The 20,135-nt window shown below is 45.9% G+C and overlaps 1 protein-coding gene across 5 annotated transcripts in view; it reads left to right on the top strand.

Annotated features, from left to right (window-relative positions):
* scube1 (signal peptide, CUB domain and EGF like domain containing 1) overlaps positions 1–20,135 on the top strand; it is a 199,247-nt gene that overhangs the window by 17,715 nt on the left and 161,397 nt on the right. For all 5 annotated transcript variants that reach the window (XM_033037605.1, XM_033037606.1, XM_033037603.1 and 2 more), the window contains exon 3: positions 7,305–7,430. In XM_033037605.1, the coding sequence (XP_032893496.1) occupies positions 7,305–7,430 (126 nt within the window). The remainder of the gene's footprint in view (positions 1–7,304; positions 7,431–20,135) is intronic.

Genomic DNA, 20,135 nt, shown 5'->3' with positions numbered 1-20,135 from the left:
TTGGGGTCCAAAGTAGAAATTGTAGGCAGTGGAGTAATTCTAAATTAAATATAATTCCAGGAATGAGTCGGTTAAAAACTATGATGAGCGTTTGTCAGCACTGGGCCTGTACTCGCTGGAGTTTAAAAGAATGAGGGGGGGACCTAATTGAAACATACAGAATAGTGAAAGGCTTGGATAGAGTGGATGTGGAGCGGATGTTTCCACTAGTTGGAGAGTCTAGGACCAGAGGTCACAGCCTCAGAAATTAATGACGTTGTTTTAGGAAGGAGATGAGGAAAATGTATTTAGTCAGAGGGTGGTGAATCAGTGGAGTTCTTTGCCACAGAAGGCTGTGGAGGCCAAGTCAGTGGATATTTACAAGGCAGAGATAGATAGATTCTTCATTAGTACGGGTGTCAGACGTTATGGGGAGAAGGCAGGAGAATAGGATTCGGAGGGAAAGATAGATCAGCCACGATTGAATGGTGGAGTAGACTTGATGGGCCGAATGGCCTAATTCTACTATTCCTTATGATCTTATGACATAATTAATTCCTGAATACTAGAATACCTGGTAAAGCTGCTTTTACACGCACTTTTGTTTAATTTTTAGTTTACAATACAATACAATACAATACAATACGAATTTATTGTCATTTGAGCCCCAGTGAGACTCAAACAAAATTTTGTTTCCACAGCCATACAAACAAAGACAATGTCCTACAGACATACACACAATTAAGTTCACACAAACATCCATCACAGTGAACCCACTGTGATGGAAGGCAAAAGTCTTTTCTCTCCCCTGCTCTCCATGTCTCTCCCGATATCCAAGCCCCAGGCGGGTGATGATAAGTCCCACGGCCATTTTAGGCCGTGCGGGGCGATTTACGGCCCCGCTCCCGGTCTAGAAGTCTCGAAGTTGGAGCCCCAGCGTGCGCTGGTGAGTCCCACGGCCATGAAGCCGTGCCGGGTGATGTACTTCCCCGCTCCAGGTCGTTCCAACCCCGCGACACGGGCTGGAGAAGTTTCTCTCCTTGTATTTAAGTGTGAAACATCTTTTGGAGTATTGTAAAGAAAAATTGTATTGTAAAGAAAAATACGGTTCTATATAAGTGAAAGGTGTTGCTATCTTTTTAAAGTTCTTGCTTTTTAATATTGCATTTTCTTCAGTTTTTGTTTAGTTTAGTTGAGAGATACAGCGCGTAAACAGGCCCTTCGGCCCACCGGGTCTGCGCCGAACAGCGATCCCCGCACATTAACCTTATCCTACACTCTCTAGACATTTATACCAAGCCAATTAACCTACAAACTTGTACGTCTTTGGAGTGTGGGAGGAAACCGAAGATCTCGGAGAAAACCCACGCAGGTCGGGGAGAACGTACAAACTCCGTGTAGACAGCACCAGTCGTCGTGATTGAACCCGGGTCTCCGGCGACGCTTTTGCACACCTTACATTTAATTGTTTCTATGTACCTTTTCACATCTCTTGTTTCCCTTTCCCTGCCTCTCAGTCTGTAGAAGGGTCTCGACCCGAAACGTCACCAATTCCTTTTCTCCAGAGATGCTGCCCGACCCGCTGAGTTACTCCAGCTTTTTGCGCCCGTCTTCACTGTAAACCAGCACCTGCAGTTCCTTCCTACACATCTGTTTCAAACTTATTTGTCGATCTCACGTAACCAGTGCACAGGTGATCGCTGGTCAGCGTGGGCCGAAGGGCCTGTTTCCACGCTGTATCTCTAAATAACCAGCTATGATCACAGTGAATGGCGGTGCTGGCTCGAAGGGCCGAATGGCCTACTCCTGCACCTATTGTCTAATCTTTTCCCCTCTCACCACAAACCTCTGACCTCTGGTTCTCGATTCCCTTAGTTATTGCTAAAAGCATTCACTTTTACAATGGAGGACCTGGCGTAGGGGAGGGGGTGAAGAACAAGGAGGAACTGGTGGGGGGGGGGGGGGGGGGGGTGGAATGTAACGTTGTGAGCAGCGCCATTTATGGGCGACTATTTGCATACCTAGCACGGTATGCAAGCAAAGAATTTCACTGTGACTTGGGATTTGACAATAAAGTATTCTATTCTATTCAATCAATTCCCCTCGCGATCTTATTATACACCTCTATCGGTGTCCTGCACTCCCAGGACTAAAGTCCTAGCATGCCCAACCTCTCCCTATAGCTCAGGCCCTCAACCCCTGGCAACATCCTCGTAAATCTTCTCCACACTCTAACTCTATTCTTAACTCTGGAGAAAATCTCAACTCTGCAAATTTGAGGATTACAGATGAGAACATTTAATCAACACACTGGTATATTTTTTGTGACGCTTCTTGTGAAGCTCAAGAGGCATTATTTTTCATCTTTGCATGTGTGGGATCAGTTGAAGAAACATAGAAACATAGAAAATAGGTGCAGGAGTAGGCCATTCGGCCCTTCGAGCCTGCACCGCCATTCAATATGATCATGGCTGATCATCCAACTCAGTATCCTGTACCTGCCTTCTCTCCATACCCCCTGATCCCTTTAGCCACCAGGGCCACATCTAACTCCCTCTTAAATATAGCCAATGAACTGGCCTCAACTACATTCTGTGGCAGAGAATTCCAGAGATTCACCACTCTCTGTGTAAAAAATGTTTTTCTCATCTCAGTCCTAAAAGATTTCCCCTTTATCCTTAAACTGTGACCCCTTGTTCTGGACTTCCCCAACATCGGGAACAATCTTCCTGCATCTAGCCTGTCCTACCCCTTAAGAAGTTTGTAAGTTTCTATAAGATCCCCCCTCAATCTTCTAAATTCTAGCGAGTACAAGCCGGGTCTATCCAGTCTTTCTTCATATGAAAGTCCTGACATACCAGGAATCAGTCTGGTGAACCTTCTCTCTACTGAGATCTTTTCTTGAAGTTGATCTGTGGTGGAAATTTGCATTTGCTCTTTTGTTGTCAGCAGTTCCCCCCACCCCCCCTGTTTGTATTTAGAGTTATGAATTTTCACACTTTACGGAGAGAAAAATTGTAGCAGATCAGGGTCGAGGTGTGATATTGAAATTTGAAATAACCCTGGTGTAAACACAGAAGTGTGAGGGTGATAACGAAGTTTGAAACAGATGTTCCCGGCACATCTGGCGACAAATAGGAAAAGGGAAACTACTTGCAATATTTTCCATTAGCCGATTTCATGAGGTTTTATTTTTATGAAAGAACTGCAGATGCTGGAAAAATCGAAGGTGGACAAAAATGCTGGAGAAACTCAGCAGATGAGGCAGCATTGATGGAACGAAGGAATAGGTGACGTTTCAGGGCGAGACCCTTCTTCAGACTGGTCATGAGGTTTTATTAGTCAGTTTTCACTTAGAATGAAGACTTGGGCGGCACGGTGGCGCAGCAGTAGAGTTGCTGCCTCACAGCACCCGAGACCAGGGTTCGATCCTGACTCCGGGTGCTGTCTGTACGGAGTTTCTACATTCTCCCTGTGACGGCGTGGGTTTTATCCGGTTGCTCCGGTTTCCTCCCGCAACTCCAATAGTTGTCCATTGTGATAGTGTTAGTGTGCGGGGTGATCACTGGTTGGCATGGACTTGGTGGGCCGAAGGGCCTGTTTCTGCGCTGTACCTCTTAAAAAGAATTTGCCTGGGCATGAAGCCGTGGAAGGCTGTTTCGCACCACAGACAGAATTTGAGACGACATTCTCAAAATTTCTTCCCAGAAATTGAAAACTTTTTTGTGATCAATGCTGCTGATTTATTGGCCGCTTCTAGTGATATAAAAACAAAATACTGGAAATACTCAGAAATGTCAGTCGGTGACTGTGGAGAGAGGTACAGGGTTACATAGAAACATAGAAACATAGAAAATAGGTGCAGGAGGAGGCCATTCAGCCATTCGAGCCAGCACCGCCATTCAATATGATCATGGCTGATCATCCCCTATCAATAACCCGTGCATGCCTTCTCCCCATATCCCTTGACTCCACTAGCCCCTAGAGCTCTATCTAACGCTCTCTTAAATCCATCCAGTGATTTGGCCTCCACTGTCCTCTGTGGCAGGGAATACCATAAATTCACAACTCTCTGGGTGAAAAAGTTTTTTCTCACCTCAGTCTTAAATGACCTCCCCTTTATTCTAAGACTGTGGCCCCTGGTTCTGGACTCGCCCAACAATGGGAACATTTTTCCTGCATTTAGCTTGACCAGTCCTTTTATAATTTTATATGTTTCTATAAGATTGCCCCTCATCCTTCTAAACTCTAGTGAATACAAGCCTAGTCTTTTCAATCTTTCCTCATATGACAGTCCCGCCATCCCAGGGATCAATCTCGTGAACCTACGCTGCACTGCCTCAATCACAAGGATGTCCTTCCAAAACTGTACACAATACTCCAGATGTGGTCTCACCAGAGCCCTATACAACTGCAGAAGAGGTTGATCTTTGAGGTGGTTGACATCTCCTCAGAACTGGACTTAAGGGCCTGCCCCACGATGCGAGTTCACCCAAGAGCTCTCCAGAGTTTAAAAATAAATCAAACTCGTGGTATTCAACGGACTCCTACGACCTTCCACGAGTATGTTCACGAGCTCCTACGAGTAAAAAGTAACGATTCTTTTCATCACGAGTGTTTTTTTACTCGTGGACAGTTTTCACGGTGTTGAAAAAACTTCACGAGTAAAAAAATAAAGTCATGTGCGATTCTGGGAATTTTGAGGGATTGTATAATCGAGGGAAAAAACGCACCTTATAACATATAACATATAACAATTACAGCACGGAAACAGGCCATCTCGACCCCTCTAGTCCGTGCCGAACACATAATCTCCCCTAGTCCCATATACCTGCGCTCAGACCATAACCCTCCATTCCTTTCCCATCCATATAACTATCCAATTTATTTTTAAATGATAAAAACGAACCTGCCTCCACCACCTTCACTGGAAGCTCATTCCACACAGCCACCACTCTCTGAGTAAAGAAGTTCCCCCTCATGTTACCCCTAAACTTCAGTCCCTTAATTCTCAAGTCATGTCCCCTTGTTTGAATCTTCCCTACTCTCAGTGGGAAAAGCTTTTCCACGTCAACTCTGTCTATCCCTCTCATCATTTTAAAAACCTCTATCAAGTCCCCCCTTAACCTTCTGCGCTCCAAAGAATAAAGCCCTAACTTGTTCAACCTTTCTCTGTAACTTAGTTGCTGAAACCCAGGCAACATTCTAGTAAATCTCCTCTGTACTCTCTCTATTTTGTTGACATCCTTCCTATAATTAGGCGACCAAAATTGTACACCATACTCCAGAATTGGCCTCACCAATGCCTTGTACAATTTTAACATTACATCCCAACTTCTATACTCAACATCCCAACTTCTATACTCATGTGCAAGAACCTGCAGGTTTCAGGGAAATGTAGAATCTACATCAAATGAAGCATTCATGTGTATACTTTCCGTTTTATGTGAACTACTTTGAGGTTAGCGGAGGCAGTAAAAGTTGAGATGAGTTATGACCTATAGAAAAACACTTAATAATCCTGAAAAGTTGGCCTGGAAGTGACATTTGGCAGGAAAACGTAATGTTTATATGATATTATGTTACTTTAATGAAGACCTCAAAATGTTTGAAATTATTGAGTTAACCTTGACGTTATAAATATTGAGTCGTGGAATGTTGTGCAAATCTGTTAACCGTTTATCTGCTGGTAACAACAGCAGTGTTTTCCATTTTTAGATTACATTGGGCGAGTTTAACCAAATTGTTGTTTTTTCCCCTTAAAAATAGATATTCGGGAACTTTTAGTAGTCTTAGGTTCTTGGACAGAGCTGTTACCCTCCCAACCCTTCTCTGCCTCAGAGGGTGATGGAGGCAGGTTCTCTGGATGCTTTCAAGAGAGAGCTAGATAGGGCTCTTAAAAATAGCAGAGTCAGGGGATATGGGGAGAAGGCAGGAACGGGGTACTGATTGGGGATGATCAGCCATGGTCACATTGAATGGCGGTGCTGGCTCGAAGGGCCAAATGGCCAAATGGCCTACTCCTGCACCTATTGTCTATTGCCTATTGTCTAAGCTGTAATGCATCCGGTAGTTTGTACGCGATCCATGTTATTGGATAGACGCAAAATGCTGGAGTAACTTGGCAGGACAGGCAGCATCTCTGGGTAGAGAAGATGAAGGTGGATTTCTGAAGATGGGTCTCGACCCGAAACGTCACCCATTCCTTCTCCCCAGAGATGCTGCCTGCCCCGCTGAGTTACTCCAGCATTTTGTGTCCATCTTCGGTTTAATCCAGCATCTGCAGTTCCTTCCTACACCTATTGGCCCACCAAGTCCACGCCGACCAGCGACCCCCGTACACTAGTTTTATCCGACACAAGTGACGATTTACACTTCTAATAGTGTTTAACACTACAGTATTTTTTTTCCTGTTACTGCAGTAACAATGTTTTTGTGATTTGTTTCCTAAACTCTCACCTCATCTCCACTGTTATAGCCACGGCGTGAGATGTTTGCCATTCCTTGTTTTTTGCTCTGGAACTTGAAGCCCAGATTCATGGGGGCAGTCAAATACGTTCCCTTTGGTACGAGAACACAGGGCGGCACAGTGGGGCAGCAGACGAGCTGCTGCCTTTCAGCGCCAGAGACCTGGGTTCGATCCCAACTACGGGTGATGTCTGTACGGAGTTTGTACGTTCTCCCTGTAAACTGTATGGGTTTCCTCCAGGTGCTCCGGTTTCCTCTCACACTCCAAAGGCGTACAGGTTTGTAGGTTGAAGATGGGCACAAAACGCTGGAATAACTCAGCGGGACAGGCAGCATTTCTCTGGAGAAAAGGAATAGGTGGCCCTTGTGGCTAAAGGGATCAGGGGTTATGGAGAGAAGGCAGGTACAGGATACTGAGTTGGATGATCAGCCATGATCATATTGAATGGCAGTGCAGGCACGAAGGGCCGAATGGCCTACTCCTGCACCTATTTTCTATGTTTCTATGTTTCAGGTTGAGATCCTTCTTCAAACTCGCTTGTAGGTTAATTGACTTTAATAATATTATAAATTCCGGATAGTGTTAGGGTACGGGGTGATGGCTGGTCGGCGCAGACTCGGTGGGCCGAAGGGCCTGTTTCTGCCCGAAATACAGTATCTCTAAAGTCTATAGACACAATGTGCTGGAGTAACTCAGCCGGTCAGGCAGCATCTCGGGAGAACATGGATCGGTGACGATTCTGGGTCGAGACTCTTTTACGCTGCCTGTCCCAGTCGGCACGGTACACCTTCTGTTCACATGCAATGTCCTGCGGAATGTCCGACGCTTTTGCTGACCCTTGCTCACTGCCTTCCAGACGTCGATGAATGCGACAATGACTACAACGGTGGCTGCGTTCACGAATGCATCAACATCCCCGGCAACTACAGGTGCACGTGTTACGATGGCTTCATGTTGGCGCACGACGGTCACAATTGCATGGGTAAGTCGTATCACTTCCTTAAAAGAAAGCCCAATGCTACAATTGACAGCGTTTACTGTGATTCATGTTCAATTCTGTTTACCAAGTGGAAAAAGAAACGCGTTTTTTATTTTGCCTACCATTCTCCAATGGAAGAAATATTTTTGCGAACTGCACATTGCTTAAACCTGAAGACATTCAACGCATGTGACGTTGCACCAATATCAGCGACCTTCCATTTTACTGTCATGAATGTGCAGGTTTTCGTCTTTGCATGATTTTTATGTGGTAACTCTGCGGAGTTCTTTGCCACAGGAGGCTGTGGAGGCCAAGTCGGTGGATATTTTTACGGCAGAGACAGATAGATTCTTGATTAGTACGGGTGTCAGGGGTTATGGGGAGAGGGCAGGAGAATGGCGTTAGGAGGGAGAGATGGATTAGCCATGATTGAATGGCGGAGTAGACTTGATGGGCCGAATGGCCTAATTCTATTCCTTATGACCTTATACCTGACCAATACATAGCCAGTATTGTTATATTCCATATTTGTGGTGCCCTGTTCACACTTTGCCTTCAGTACAATTGGCTTTGGTAAAATAGTCCCTGGTGTGTAGGCTAGTTTATGGTGCACGGGGTGATTGCTGGTCGGAACTGACTTGGTGGGCCGAAGGGCCTGTTTCGGCACAAAATATCTCTAAAAGTCTAAAAATAGATGTAGGAAAGCAGATTTATTCTGAATGTCTTCTTCAGTTGGCGTTGACTTGCGCCTTAGCAATGTTTGCGTTCAAAAGGTTCTTCATGGCTGTGGGAACATTCTGTGAGAGCATGAAAGGAACGATATAAATACAATTTCCAGTTCCTTCCAAGTACCTGTCAAAAGAGTAGCAGGTTTAACGGTGATCTAGTCTCAGCAGTGTTTTAGATGACATTGGGCAAGTTTATTTTAATTTTAATTTGAAGTTAATTGTTAATTTCCTTCCCTTAAAATAGATATTCAGGACCTTTTAATAGTCGACCCTCCCAAACTTTTAATACCCTCCCAAACTGTAATACATTCGATCTAGTATGCGATCCATGTTATTGGACTTTGCAGTATGTTTAGTTTCGAGGTACTGCGTGGCAACAGGCCCTTTGGCCCACCGGAGATAGACACAAAATGCTGGAGTAATTCGGTAGGACAGGCAGCATCTCTGGAGAAAAGGAATGGGTGACGTTTCGGGTGGAGATCCTCCTTCAGTTTGAAGAAGTCTGTCACTTTTCACTAGACCTCTGTACATTTCAAAGTCAAAGTCAAAGTAGCCTTTATTGTCATTCAGAACTTGCGGTCTGAACGAAATTTTGTTGCCTTGCAGTCCTACATATAGTAAAAATGACAAAACCACACAATAAACACAAATTAACATCCACCACAGTGAGTTCACCAGGCACCTCCTCACTGTGATGGAAGGCAAAAGTCTTAAGTCTTTGTCTCATCCCTTCTTATTCTCCCTCTGCGCCGAGGCGATCCAGGCTTCAGATGTTGTGACCCCGCCGGGCGATGGTAAGTAATGTCAGTCCCGCGGCTGAATCCGAGCTCCGCGAACGGGCCGGTTCAACTCCGCGGCCCGGGGTGGTCGAAGCCGCCGAAGCTGCCGCCCTCCAGCCCAGCGGACGCAGCTGTTGTTGCGGGAGCTACGGAGAACAGGTCACCAACCTGTGACCTGCGAGCTCCCGACGATGTCGTCCACTGGGCCCGCGGTCGGGTCGGGTGGCCGCTGCCGCCGGAACACTGCCCCAGCTCCGAGGCCGGGTCGCCGCTGCCGTCGGAACACCATAGCTCCGGAGTCGGACCGCTGCCGCTGGAACGCTGCCCCAGCTCCGAGGCCGCCAGCTCCGCTATTAGGCCTCGGCGGAGACGGAGACGGGGGATACGCCAAGAGAAGTCGCATCCCCCCCGAAGGAAAAGACCAAAAACATGTTTCTCCCCCCCCACCCACACACATACACAACCTAATAAACCAAAAATTAACTAAAACAGGACAAAAGAACAACAACAAATCTGGCTGGATCTGGCAGACCATGTCCTGATGCTGACACAGCCCGCTCTTCCAAAGTTCCTGTGGGCTTCATCCGCCACCCTGACTTTCTTAGTTTTGTGAGGCTCAGCATCTGCCTCGAAACATTTGAAGGATAATCGGGAAATATTGGGGAAAGATGGCATGCTTTTACTTCCCACATTCTTTTGCTCCCATTCCCAACATGAAAAGCCCTTGACCGCCAGTCTGACCTTGACAATACACAGAATTCCACATTGAGAGAGGCGGTCTCAACCCGAAACGGCGCCCATTCCTTCTCTCCAGAGGTGCTGCCTGTCCCGCTGAGTTACTCCACCATTTTGTGTCTATTCGCACATCAGGAGTGAATCAGGAACTGCAGTTGATTTGTCTTTTCCTGACTCAAAGAAGTAATTATTCTTTCTGAGCCCTTCTTGTCCGAGACTGGAGGACTCCACACAGACAGTTAAACCCAGGACCTTTCGAGTCCCACAGTTCAGCTTCTTGCTAAACATCGCAACGCGACAGCCTTTCACAATACAAGGGCATCATTACATCATGTTTACGAACATGAGAAATAATCTTGGGAAAATGTTCCTTTCTCCACATCCCAGCCCATGAAAGGAAATGGGTTTTGGGATGATGTTTTGTTCAACAGTGAAATATTCCTAAAGAAGTCCAATAAAAATAAGGTTCTGTGTTCAGTTGATGAAAGATGTTAGCTTCCCTTCAGGCCCAAAATACCTGCCACCCCACTCTTTTCTTTATATCCTTATGCAATTTGTCCTTGTAGAACACTGCTTCAGAGATAGGAACAGAATTAGGCCATTCGGCCCGTCGAGTCTACTCTGCCTCTTCCATCATGGCTGATCTATTTCCCCCTCTCAACCCCATTCTCCCTGTAAGCTTTCACGCCCTTACTAATCAAGAATCTATCAATGTCCGCAGAAATACCCATTGTCTCGGCCCACACAGCGATTTGTGGCAATGGATTCCACAGATTCACCATCTACTGACTAAAGAAATTCCTCCCCATCTCCATTTTGAGGGGATGTCCTTTTATTCTGGGGTTGTGCCCTCTGGTCCTTGACTCTCCCATGCTGGAAAAATCCTTTTCCTCATCCTCTCTATGCAACCCTTTCATTATTCAGTAGGTTTTTCTCACTCCTGAGTGAAGAGGTCATCATAAGATCGTCGGAGATGCTGCCTGATCTGCTGAGTAGCATTTTGTCTCTTTGTAAAAAATATATATTTCAGAAGTTCATGAGGTCATAAGTGATGGGAGAAGAATTAGGCCATTCGGTCCATCAAGTCTACTCCACCATTCAATCACGGCTGATCTATCTCTCCCTCCTAACACCATTCTCCTGCCTTCTCCCCACGACCCTGGACACCCGTACCGATCAAGAATCTATCTATCCATCTCTTCCTTAAATATATCCGCAGACGTGGCCTCCTGTGACAACGCATTCCACAGATTCACCACCTGCTGACTAAAGATATTGGCAGAAATCTAACGTTTTCCAGTACAGATTTGCTGGTGTCTTTATCTCAGTCCGCCGACTGAAGAGATCTTTGTTTACGTGCCAGTTAAGAAGCTGTCAAAGCTTTGGGAAAACAACATCTGGGTGCAGCTCCAGATTCTGCTCCACAAACGAACAGAGGGCTGACTGTATTAATAATAGAAGGTTGCAATGATACAAACAGGAGCTGTACTCTGCCTTTCCTCTCGAAACCAAGGCTTTCGGACTGTCTTGGGGTGGAGAGGTGGGGGGGGGGGGGGGGCATCTCATCGAAACTCGACCGAATAATGAAAGGCCCACATAGAGTGGATGTGGAGAGAGTGTTTCCACTCGTGGGAGAGTGTAGGACGAGAGGACACAGCCGCAGAATGAAAGGTTGTAGCTTTAGGAAGGAGATGAGGAGGAATTTCTTCAGCCAGAGGAGTGTGAATCTGTGGAGTTCATTGCCATAGATGGCTGTGGAGGCCAAGCCATTTGGTAATTTCAAAGACGAGTATAGATTCTTGATTAGTAAGGGCGCAAAGGGTTACGTGGAGAAGGCAGGATAAATGGGCTTGAGAGGGAGAAATAGATCAGCCATGATTGAATGGCGGAGCAGTCTCAATGGGCAGAATGGTCTAATTCTGCTCCCATGTCTTATGTTCTAACATCTCCATATGTGCCTCGGTGCTAATGTATCCTGATGTTGTTGCTCGGTGTTTATCTTACCCTTATTCTTATTCCTCTAACTGGGAATAATTAAAGTAAGATATAGAGGACAATTTCAAATTGGTTAACTAATGATATTTGGGTGAGTTGGATACAATATTGTTTACCTGCTCCATCTTGGGTGTCCCGTCACTAAGATATGCACTATCCACGTGACATATTAGTCACAGTAAGAAACGGCGAAACATAGGTGCAGGAGTTTGGCCCTTTCGAGCCAGCACCGCCATTCAATATGATCATGGCTGCCCCCGTTCCTGCTTTCTCCCCATATCCCTTGATTCCGTTACTGTCTCCTACATCTCCTCCTTTCCAGCTTTCTCCAAACCCTGCCCTGCCACAATCAGGCCGTCCCAACCCTTAGCATCGCCTATCCATGTTCTCCAGAGGTGCTGCCTGGCCTGCTCAGTTCCTCCAGCGCTTTGTGTCTACGGTGGTAAGCCAGCATCTGCAGTTCCTTATTAATCATATTATCATATTCTCCGTGGATTGTCACCTTGTCGTGGTGGAGAAGCTTGTGTGGACCTGAGATCCTGAGAGCGATGCCGTCTGGAGCTATGCTCCTGGTAGGGCCACCCGTGGCGGTAAGGTCGAGGGGGAGGTCTCCGACAAAGAGTAATCCAACCGAGACCTCAACGGTGGAACAGGCGGAGGATGATGACGGAAATGATAATGATTAAATATAAATAGTAAAGACATGGGAGAATTATGCCCATCTAAGAGATCGATCTCATAGGTAGGCATAATTCTCCGTGCCTTTCATGCACAGCACTTGCAACACGGGAAGGTCTGTGCAGACCACGTGCCGTCGACGCTGCTTCAAGCCGTCAATTTCAAGGGGAGCTGAAGGCAGCTGAAATTCTGCCTTTACACCGTGTACTGCGTACTGCGCATGCTCAGCGCAAGTTTCTAGGTGGGTTTTTCAAACATGGATTGCCATTATCTTAAGATATTTCTTAAGAAACAAAGAGAGAAGAATGGAGTGTACAAATAATGTGGTAAGTAGATTTGTTTGAGCCATATGTTTTTAAATACCGTATTTCCCGGCAATGAAGACCTCCCCCCCCCCCCCCCCCCCCCCCCCACCGAGTCCGCACTGACCAGCGATCCCCGGACATTAACACTATCCTACACCCACTAGGGACAATTTTACATTAGTACCAAGCCAATTAATCTACAAACCCGTGCGTTTTTGGGGGGGTGGGAGGAAAGCGAAGATTTCGGATAAAACCCACGCAGGTCACGAGGAGAACGTACAAACTCCGCGCAGACAGCATCCGTAGTCGGGATCGAACCCGGGTCTCTGGCTCTGTAAGGCAGCAACTCTACTGCTGAGCCACCGTGCCTTAGTGACTCTTAAGGCTGTTATCAGCATCGTTAGCAAAGGCGAGGCTGATATTTCGCCTGGATGTTCAGCTCTCGTATGTAGCACTGTTGTACACATTTGCACTGGCTATTGTACGTGAAACTTGGATCCATCGAGATTTGTTAATACTTTATGCAAAGTCACATTCAGATATCAATTATTTTACATATTTACATTTGCATTATTTAAAAAAATCTATTTTTCACTCAATATCACAAGTTTACTGGTAGATTTGTCAGAACTCGAAGGGGGCTTGGAACACTAAATGGCACAATTGTATTAAAGGCCTATATCTTCATTCACTAACCACTTTGAGTGTGCGTAATAGATTGATCCACTAAACAGTGTCTTTAATTCGACCTTCTAATGGAGGGATGGTTCCAAGTGAAATCGACCACCAAAGGCCAGTGTAAGGGATAATTGCTTGCAGATTTCAAAGATGGATGGGCTAATTTTATTGACAAGAAATGAAAACAAAATCCACAGCTTTTGAATTGTAGGCTCAGCTCATAAATGTAAAGGCAACTCTGTAAGTAAGTGGCTTCTGGCCACCCCTCAGGAAACCAACTACAGGCTCAGCAGTCAAAATCCCAGGGCACAGACAAGCAAGTGATTTTCCTGCCTGGTTACCAGGGTGTAGGAAGTCGTTGCATCAACTTCCAGATGCTTAATGTCAACAAATTGGCGCACTAATTGGTTTAAGATTGCATTGTCAGGAGCTTGATTAAAGAAGCCTATTGTGCACTCCTGTTTCTTTTGATTTGAACATTTATTTTCCTTTTTGCCCCGGACAGCTGCATACAGTATGTTGATAATTTGGGCTGCTTTGATGATGTGCTCTCTGTCTCTCTCTCTGTCTCTCTCTCTCTGTCTCTCTCTCTGTCTCTCTCTCTCTCTCTCTCTCTGTCTCTCTCTCTGTCTCTCTCTCTGTCTCTCTCTCTCTCTCAATTCAATTCAATTTCAATTAAAAAACTTTATTGGCATGATAAAGTCCAATCTCTCTGTGTGTCTCTCTCTGTGTCTCTCTCTGTGTCTCTCTCTCTTTCCCTTTCCCTCTCTCTCTCTTTCCCTCTCTTTCCCTCTCTTTCCCTCTCTTTCCCTCTCTTTCCCTCTCTTTCCCTCTCTCTCCCTCTCTGTTTCCCTCTCTCTCTTTCGCTCTCTCTATATTTCCCTCTCTCTATCTTTCGCTCTCTCTCTCTTTCCCTCTCCCTCTCTTTCCCTCTCTCTCTCTTTCCCTCTCTCTCTCTTTCCCTCTCTCTCTCTTTCCCTCTCTCTCTCTTTCCCTCTCTCTCTCATTTCATAGAAACATAGACAAAGAAAATAGGTGCGGGAGTAGGCCATTCGGCCCTTCGAGCCTGCCCCGCCATTCAATATGATCATGGCTGATCATCCAACTCAGTATCCTGTACCTGCCTTCTCTCCATACCCTCTGATCCCTTTAGCCACAAGGGCCACATCTAACTCCCTCTTAAATATAGCCAATGAACTGGCCTCAACTACCTTCTGTGGCAGAGAATTCCAGAAATTCACCACTCTCTGTGTGAAAAATATTTTCCTCATCTCGGTCCTAAAAGATTTCCCCCTTATCCTTAAACTGTGACCCCTTGTTCTGGACTTCCCCAACATCGGGAACAATCTTCCTGCATCTAGCCTGTCCAACCCCTTAAGAATTTTGTAAGTTTCTATAAGATCCCCCCTCAATCTTCTAAATTCTAGCGAGTACAAGCCGAGTCTATCCAGTCTTTCTTCATATGAAAGTCCTGACATCCCAGGAATCAGTCTGGTGAACCTTCTCTGTACTCCCTCTACGGCAAGAATGTCTTTCCTCAGATTAGGAGACCAAAACTGTACGCAATACTCCAGGTGTGGTCTCACCAAGACCCTGTACAACTGCAGTGGAACCTCCCTGCTCCTATACTCAAATCCTTTTGCTATGAATGCTAACATACCATTCGCTTTCTTCACTGCCTGCTGCACCTGCATGCCTACTTTCAATGACTGGTGTACCATGACACCCAGGTCTCGCTGCATCTCCCCTTTTCCTAATCGGCCACCATTCAGATAATGGTCTACTTTCCTGTTTTTGCCACCAAAGTGGATAACCTTTCTTTTTTGTATTGTTGGAATTATTGTCTGCTCGAGTATCCATGTATCTCTAGTTGCACTGGCGCGCATCTCTCGTTGCACTGGGGGAGATACTAAATTGAACATGAAACAGATCATTTTTTAACTGGAAAAAAACACTTTGCTCTTGTCAAGCATTATTGACAGAGACCCTCCCGTTCCACATTGTTTCCTACACCGGGCAGAGGGCATGGATTTGTTTATTTCCTTTGGAGGTTGTTCTGGTCAATTGCAGTGCATAATATAGAAAGGACAGAGGCCAGAGGGGAAATGTTTCATAAGATCATGAGATCAAAATTGATAGTAGAATTAGGCCATTCAGCCCATCAAGTCTATACCATTCAATCACGGGTGATGTAACTTTCCCTCCTAGCCCCATTCTCTTGCCTTCTCCCCTGACACCCGTACTAATCAAGAATTTAACAAGAATCTCAGATTTTAGTTTCAATTCCTCTCTTGGCTTTTTCATTTAGAACCTTATTTGGACATAGAGACTTGTGAATATAAATTTACGATTTTGTGAATCTTAAACTTGGCACATTGAACTAAGCTTTAAAGTTCTTCAGTCTGCAGTCATATCTTGTTTCAGTTTAGAGATACAGCGCGGAAACAGTCCCTTCTGCCCACCGAGTCCGCGCTGACCAGCGATCCCCGCACACTAACAGTATCCTACACACACTAGGGACATTTATACCAAGCCGACAAACCTGTACATCTTTGGAGTGTGGGAGGAACCCGAAGATCTCGGAGTAAACCCACGCAGGTCACGGGGAGAACGTACAAACTCCGTGAAGACAGCTCCTGTAGTCGGGATCGAACCTGGGTCCCCGGTGCTGTGAGGCAGTAACTCTGCCCCACCGCCACTGTTATGTAACTCTGCCCCACCGCCAATGGAACTGAGACCCAAGCTGCCAGTTTGTTGTGTCCATCCACTTAGTAAGTGATTGTTCTTCATCTAAAGTAGCGCTGTGGCGCAGCGGTAGAGTTGCTGCCTCACAGCGCCAGAGACCCGGGATCCATCTTGACTACATCTGCTGACAGTATGGAGTTTGCACGTTCTCCCCGGGTTGGTTTTCCTCAGGTGTTCCGGGTTTGCTCCCACATTCCAAAGACATGCAGGTTTGTACGTTAATCAGCTTTTGTACATTGTTTCTAGTGTGTGGAATAGAACTAGTGTGAACGGGGTGATCGATGGTCAGCGTGGACTTGCTGGGCCGAAGGGCCTGTTTCCACACTATATCTCCAAACTAAATAAGTTAGGAGGAGTCCTTAGTTAGTCAGCTTCACTCCAGTGACATCAATGTGGTTGATTCTGAGAACTACCCTCTGAGGAAGGACATTATAGCCATAGAGGGAGTGCAGAGAAGGTTCACCAGACTGATTTCTGGGATGTCAGGACTTTCATATGAAGAAAGACTGGATAGACTTGGCTTATACTCGCTAGAATTTAGGAGATTGAGAGGGGATCTTATAGAAACGTACAAAATTCTTATGGGGTTGGACAGGCTAGATGCAGGAAGATTGTTCCCGATGTTGGGGAAGTCCAGGACAAGGGGTCACAGCTTAAGGATAAGGGGGAAATCCTTTAGGACCGAGATGAGAAGAAACTTTTTCACACAGAGAGTGGTGAATCTCTGGAACTCTCTGCCACAGAGGGTAGTTGAGGCCAGTTCATTGGCTATATTTAAGAGGGAGTTAGATGTGGCCCTTGTGGCTAAAGGGATCAGGGGGTATGGAGAGAAGGCAGGTACGGGATACTGAGTTGGATGATCAGCCATGATCATATTGAATGGCGGTGCAGGCTCGAAGGGCTGAATGGCCTACTCCTGCACCTATTTTCTATGTATCTATGTATCTATGTATCTATGTAAGTGCTCCAGTGAGCAACTGGGATGTATCATAGCCCCCTGGAGGTGGGAAGTACATGTTAGTCATTGGCAGAATTGGCCATAGCCTGAGGACCATGCGAATGGATTTCTTTCATTTGTTTAGTTGGAGACACAGCACGGATACAGACCATTCTGTCCACCGAGTCCGCGCCGACCAGCGATCCCCGCACACTCGCGCTATCCCACACAGTAGGGACAATTTTACATTTTTTCCAAAGCCAATTGACCTGCAAACCCGCACGCCTTTGGAGTGTGGTGGAAACCGGAGCGCCCGGAGAAAACCCACGGGGAGAACGTATAAACTCCGCGCAGACAGCACCCGTGGTCAGGATGGAACCCGGGCCTCTGGCGCTGTGTGGCAGCAACTCCACCGCTGAGCCACCCCATTCCTTTCTTCCTTCATGTTAGATTTTGTCATGTTACTGAGATTTCCACAAGCCAGAGTCTTCATCAGCTTGGTCAAATAAACATCACCGCAAATAAACCTTTCCATAAATGAAAGCAACGTGCTGAAAATTGACCACTTCAAAGGAAGGTCGCGTGGAAAAAAAAAAAAAAGGGGTAAGGGTAAGAACAGTCAGCCATGGCTCAGTAAAACTATAAAGGATAGTATTCGGCTGAAGGCAAGGGCATATAAGGTAGCCAGAGATAGTGGGAGGGTAGAGGATTGGGAAGCATTTAAAGGTCAGCAAAAAGTAACTAAGAGATTAATTAAGACGGGGAAAATAGGCTATGAAAGGGATTTAGCGAACAACATAAAAACTAATAGTAAGAGTTTTTATAGCTATATAAGAAGAAAAAGGGTGGCTAAGGTGAACGTTGGTCCATTGGAGGGTGAGACTGGAGAGTTGTTGGTGGGGAACATGGAAATGGCAAAGGCATTAAACGAGTATTTTGTATCAGTCTTCACCATAGAGGACACAAAAAATATTCCAACGCTGGATGAACAGGAGGCGGTAGGAATGGAGGAGCTAAATACTATTAAGATCACCAAGGAGGTGGTATTAGGGAAATTAATGAGACTGAAGGAGGATAAATCCCCTGGGCCTGATGGATTACATCCAAGGGTCTTGAGGGAGATAGCAGTGGGGATTGTGGATGCATTGGTGATAATTTTCCAAAACTCCCTGGAGGCAGGAACGGTCCCAGTGGATTGGAAAATGGCCAATGTAACACCTATATTTAAAAAAGGAAGTAAACAGAAGGCGGGTAACTATAGACCGGTTAGTCTAACATCGGTGGTGGGTAAAATGTTGGAGACAATTATTAAAGAAACGCTAACGGGCCACTTGGATAAACATGACTTCATCAGACAGAACCAGCATGGTTTTGTGAAGGGGAAATCGTGTTTAACGAATCTGCTCGAATTCTTTGAGGAAGTAACAACTCGGGTGGATAAAGGGGAACCGGTGGATGTGGTATACTTGGACTTCCAAAAGGCTTTTGACAAGGTGCCACATAAGAGACTATTGCTAAAAATGAAAAATTATGGGATTGGGGGTAATATATTAGCATGGGTAGAGGATTGGCTAACGAATAGGAAGCAGAGAGTGGGGATAAATGGTTCATACTCGGGATGGCAACCGGTAACTAGCGGGGTTCCGCAAGGGTCGGTGCTGGGACCCCAGTTGTTCACAATTTATATAAATGATTTGGAGGAGGGGACCAAGTGTAATATATCAAAATTTGCGGACGATACGAAATTGGGAGGGAAAGTAGGGGATGAGGAGGATAGGAAGAGTCTGCAAAAGGATATAGATAAGCTAGGTGAGTGGGCAACAACTTGGCAGATGAAATTTAATACTAATAAATGTGAAGTCATTCACTTTGGGGAAAAAAATGATAGGGCAAGTTATTTTCTAAATGAGGAGGAGCTGCGTTGTAATGCAACGCAAAGGGATCTAGGGGTATTAGTACATGAATCACTAAAAGTTAGTATGCAGGTGCAGCAAGCAATCAGGAAGGCCAATGGAGTTTTGGCCTTTATTGCTAGGGGGATTGAGTATAAAAACACGGAGGTCTTGCTGCAGCTGTACACGGTATTGGTGAGACCACATTTGGAATACTGTGTACAGTTCTGGGGTCCATACTTAAGAAAGGATGTACTAGCCCTGGAGGCAGTGCAGCGAAGGTTTACAAGATTAATTCCTGCAATGAGGGGATTGACATATGAGGAAAGGTTAAGTAAGCTGGGACTCTACTCTTTGGAGTTTAGAAGAATGAGAGGCGATCTCATTGAAACGTATAAGATCGTGAGGGGCCTTGATCGGGTGGATGCACCGAGGATGTTCCCAATGATCGGGGAGGCTAGAACTAGGGGACATAGTTGCAGAGTGAGGGGGGGCTCTTTTAAAACTGAGATGAGGAAGAACTTCTTCACCCAGAGAGTGGTTAGTTTGTGGAATTCACTGCCCCAGGGAGCAGTGGAAGCAGAAACGTTAAATATATTTAAGTCAAAAATAGATGTTTTTTTAGCTGCCAAGGGGATAAGGGGCTACGGGGAGAGGGCAGGGATATGGACCTAGGTATGGTTAGTATAGTAGACCTGAGTGATCTCCTGGACAAGTGTCGATCGCCTGGATTGGGGTCGGAGAGGAATTTCCCGGATTTTTTTCCCGAATTGGACCTGGGTTTTTATCCGGTTTTTTGCCTCCCCCAGGAGATCACGCGGTTCTTGGGGTGGAGAGGGGTGATAGCGGTATAAAGGGGAGGGTAGTGTCTTGTGTTCTGTGTCTTGTGTCTACTGTTTGTGGGTAAGTGTGTCTGTTTGGTGTTCAGCCATGAGTGAATGGCGGTGCGGGCTCGACGGACCTGGTGGTCTACTCTCGCACCTACTTTCTATGATTCTATGATTCTATGACCCTCGGGGCATTCCGAAACATTTTGCAGCCAAGTGTATTTTTTTCCCCCCTAATATTGGAAATTACTCTTAAGGCAGGTCAAGCACTCACGATGACCCATCAGATGACTCATCCACGTCGGTGGAAAGATAAACATTGGTCAAAACACTCGGAACAAACTCCGCAACTCCTCTTTGAAACAGCACCCAGCTATCCATCACGACCACTTGGAAAAAGTAGACAGGC

Source organism: Amblyraja radiata, chromosome 19 (assembly GCF_010909765.2).
Source record: "Amblyraja radiata isolate CabotCenter1 chromosome 19, sAmbRad1.1.pri, whole genome shotgun sequence".
Lineage (NCBI taxonomy): Eukaryota > Metazoa > Chordata > Chondrichthyes > Rajiformes > Rajidae > Amblyraja > Amblyraja radiata.
The sequence above is the reverse complement of the archived record's forward strand: the minus strand, read 5'-3'. Positions and strand labels throughout refer to the sequence as shown.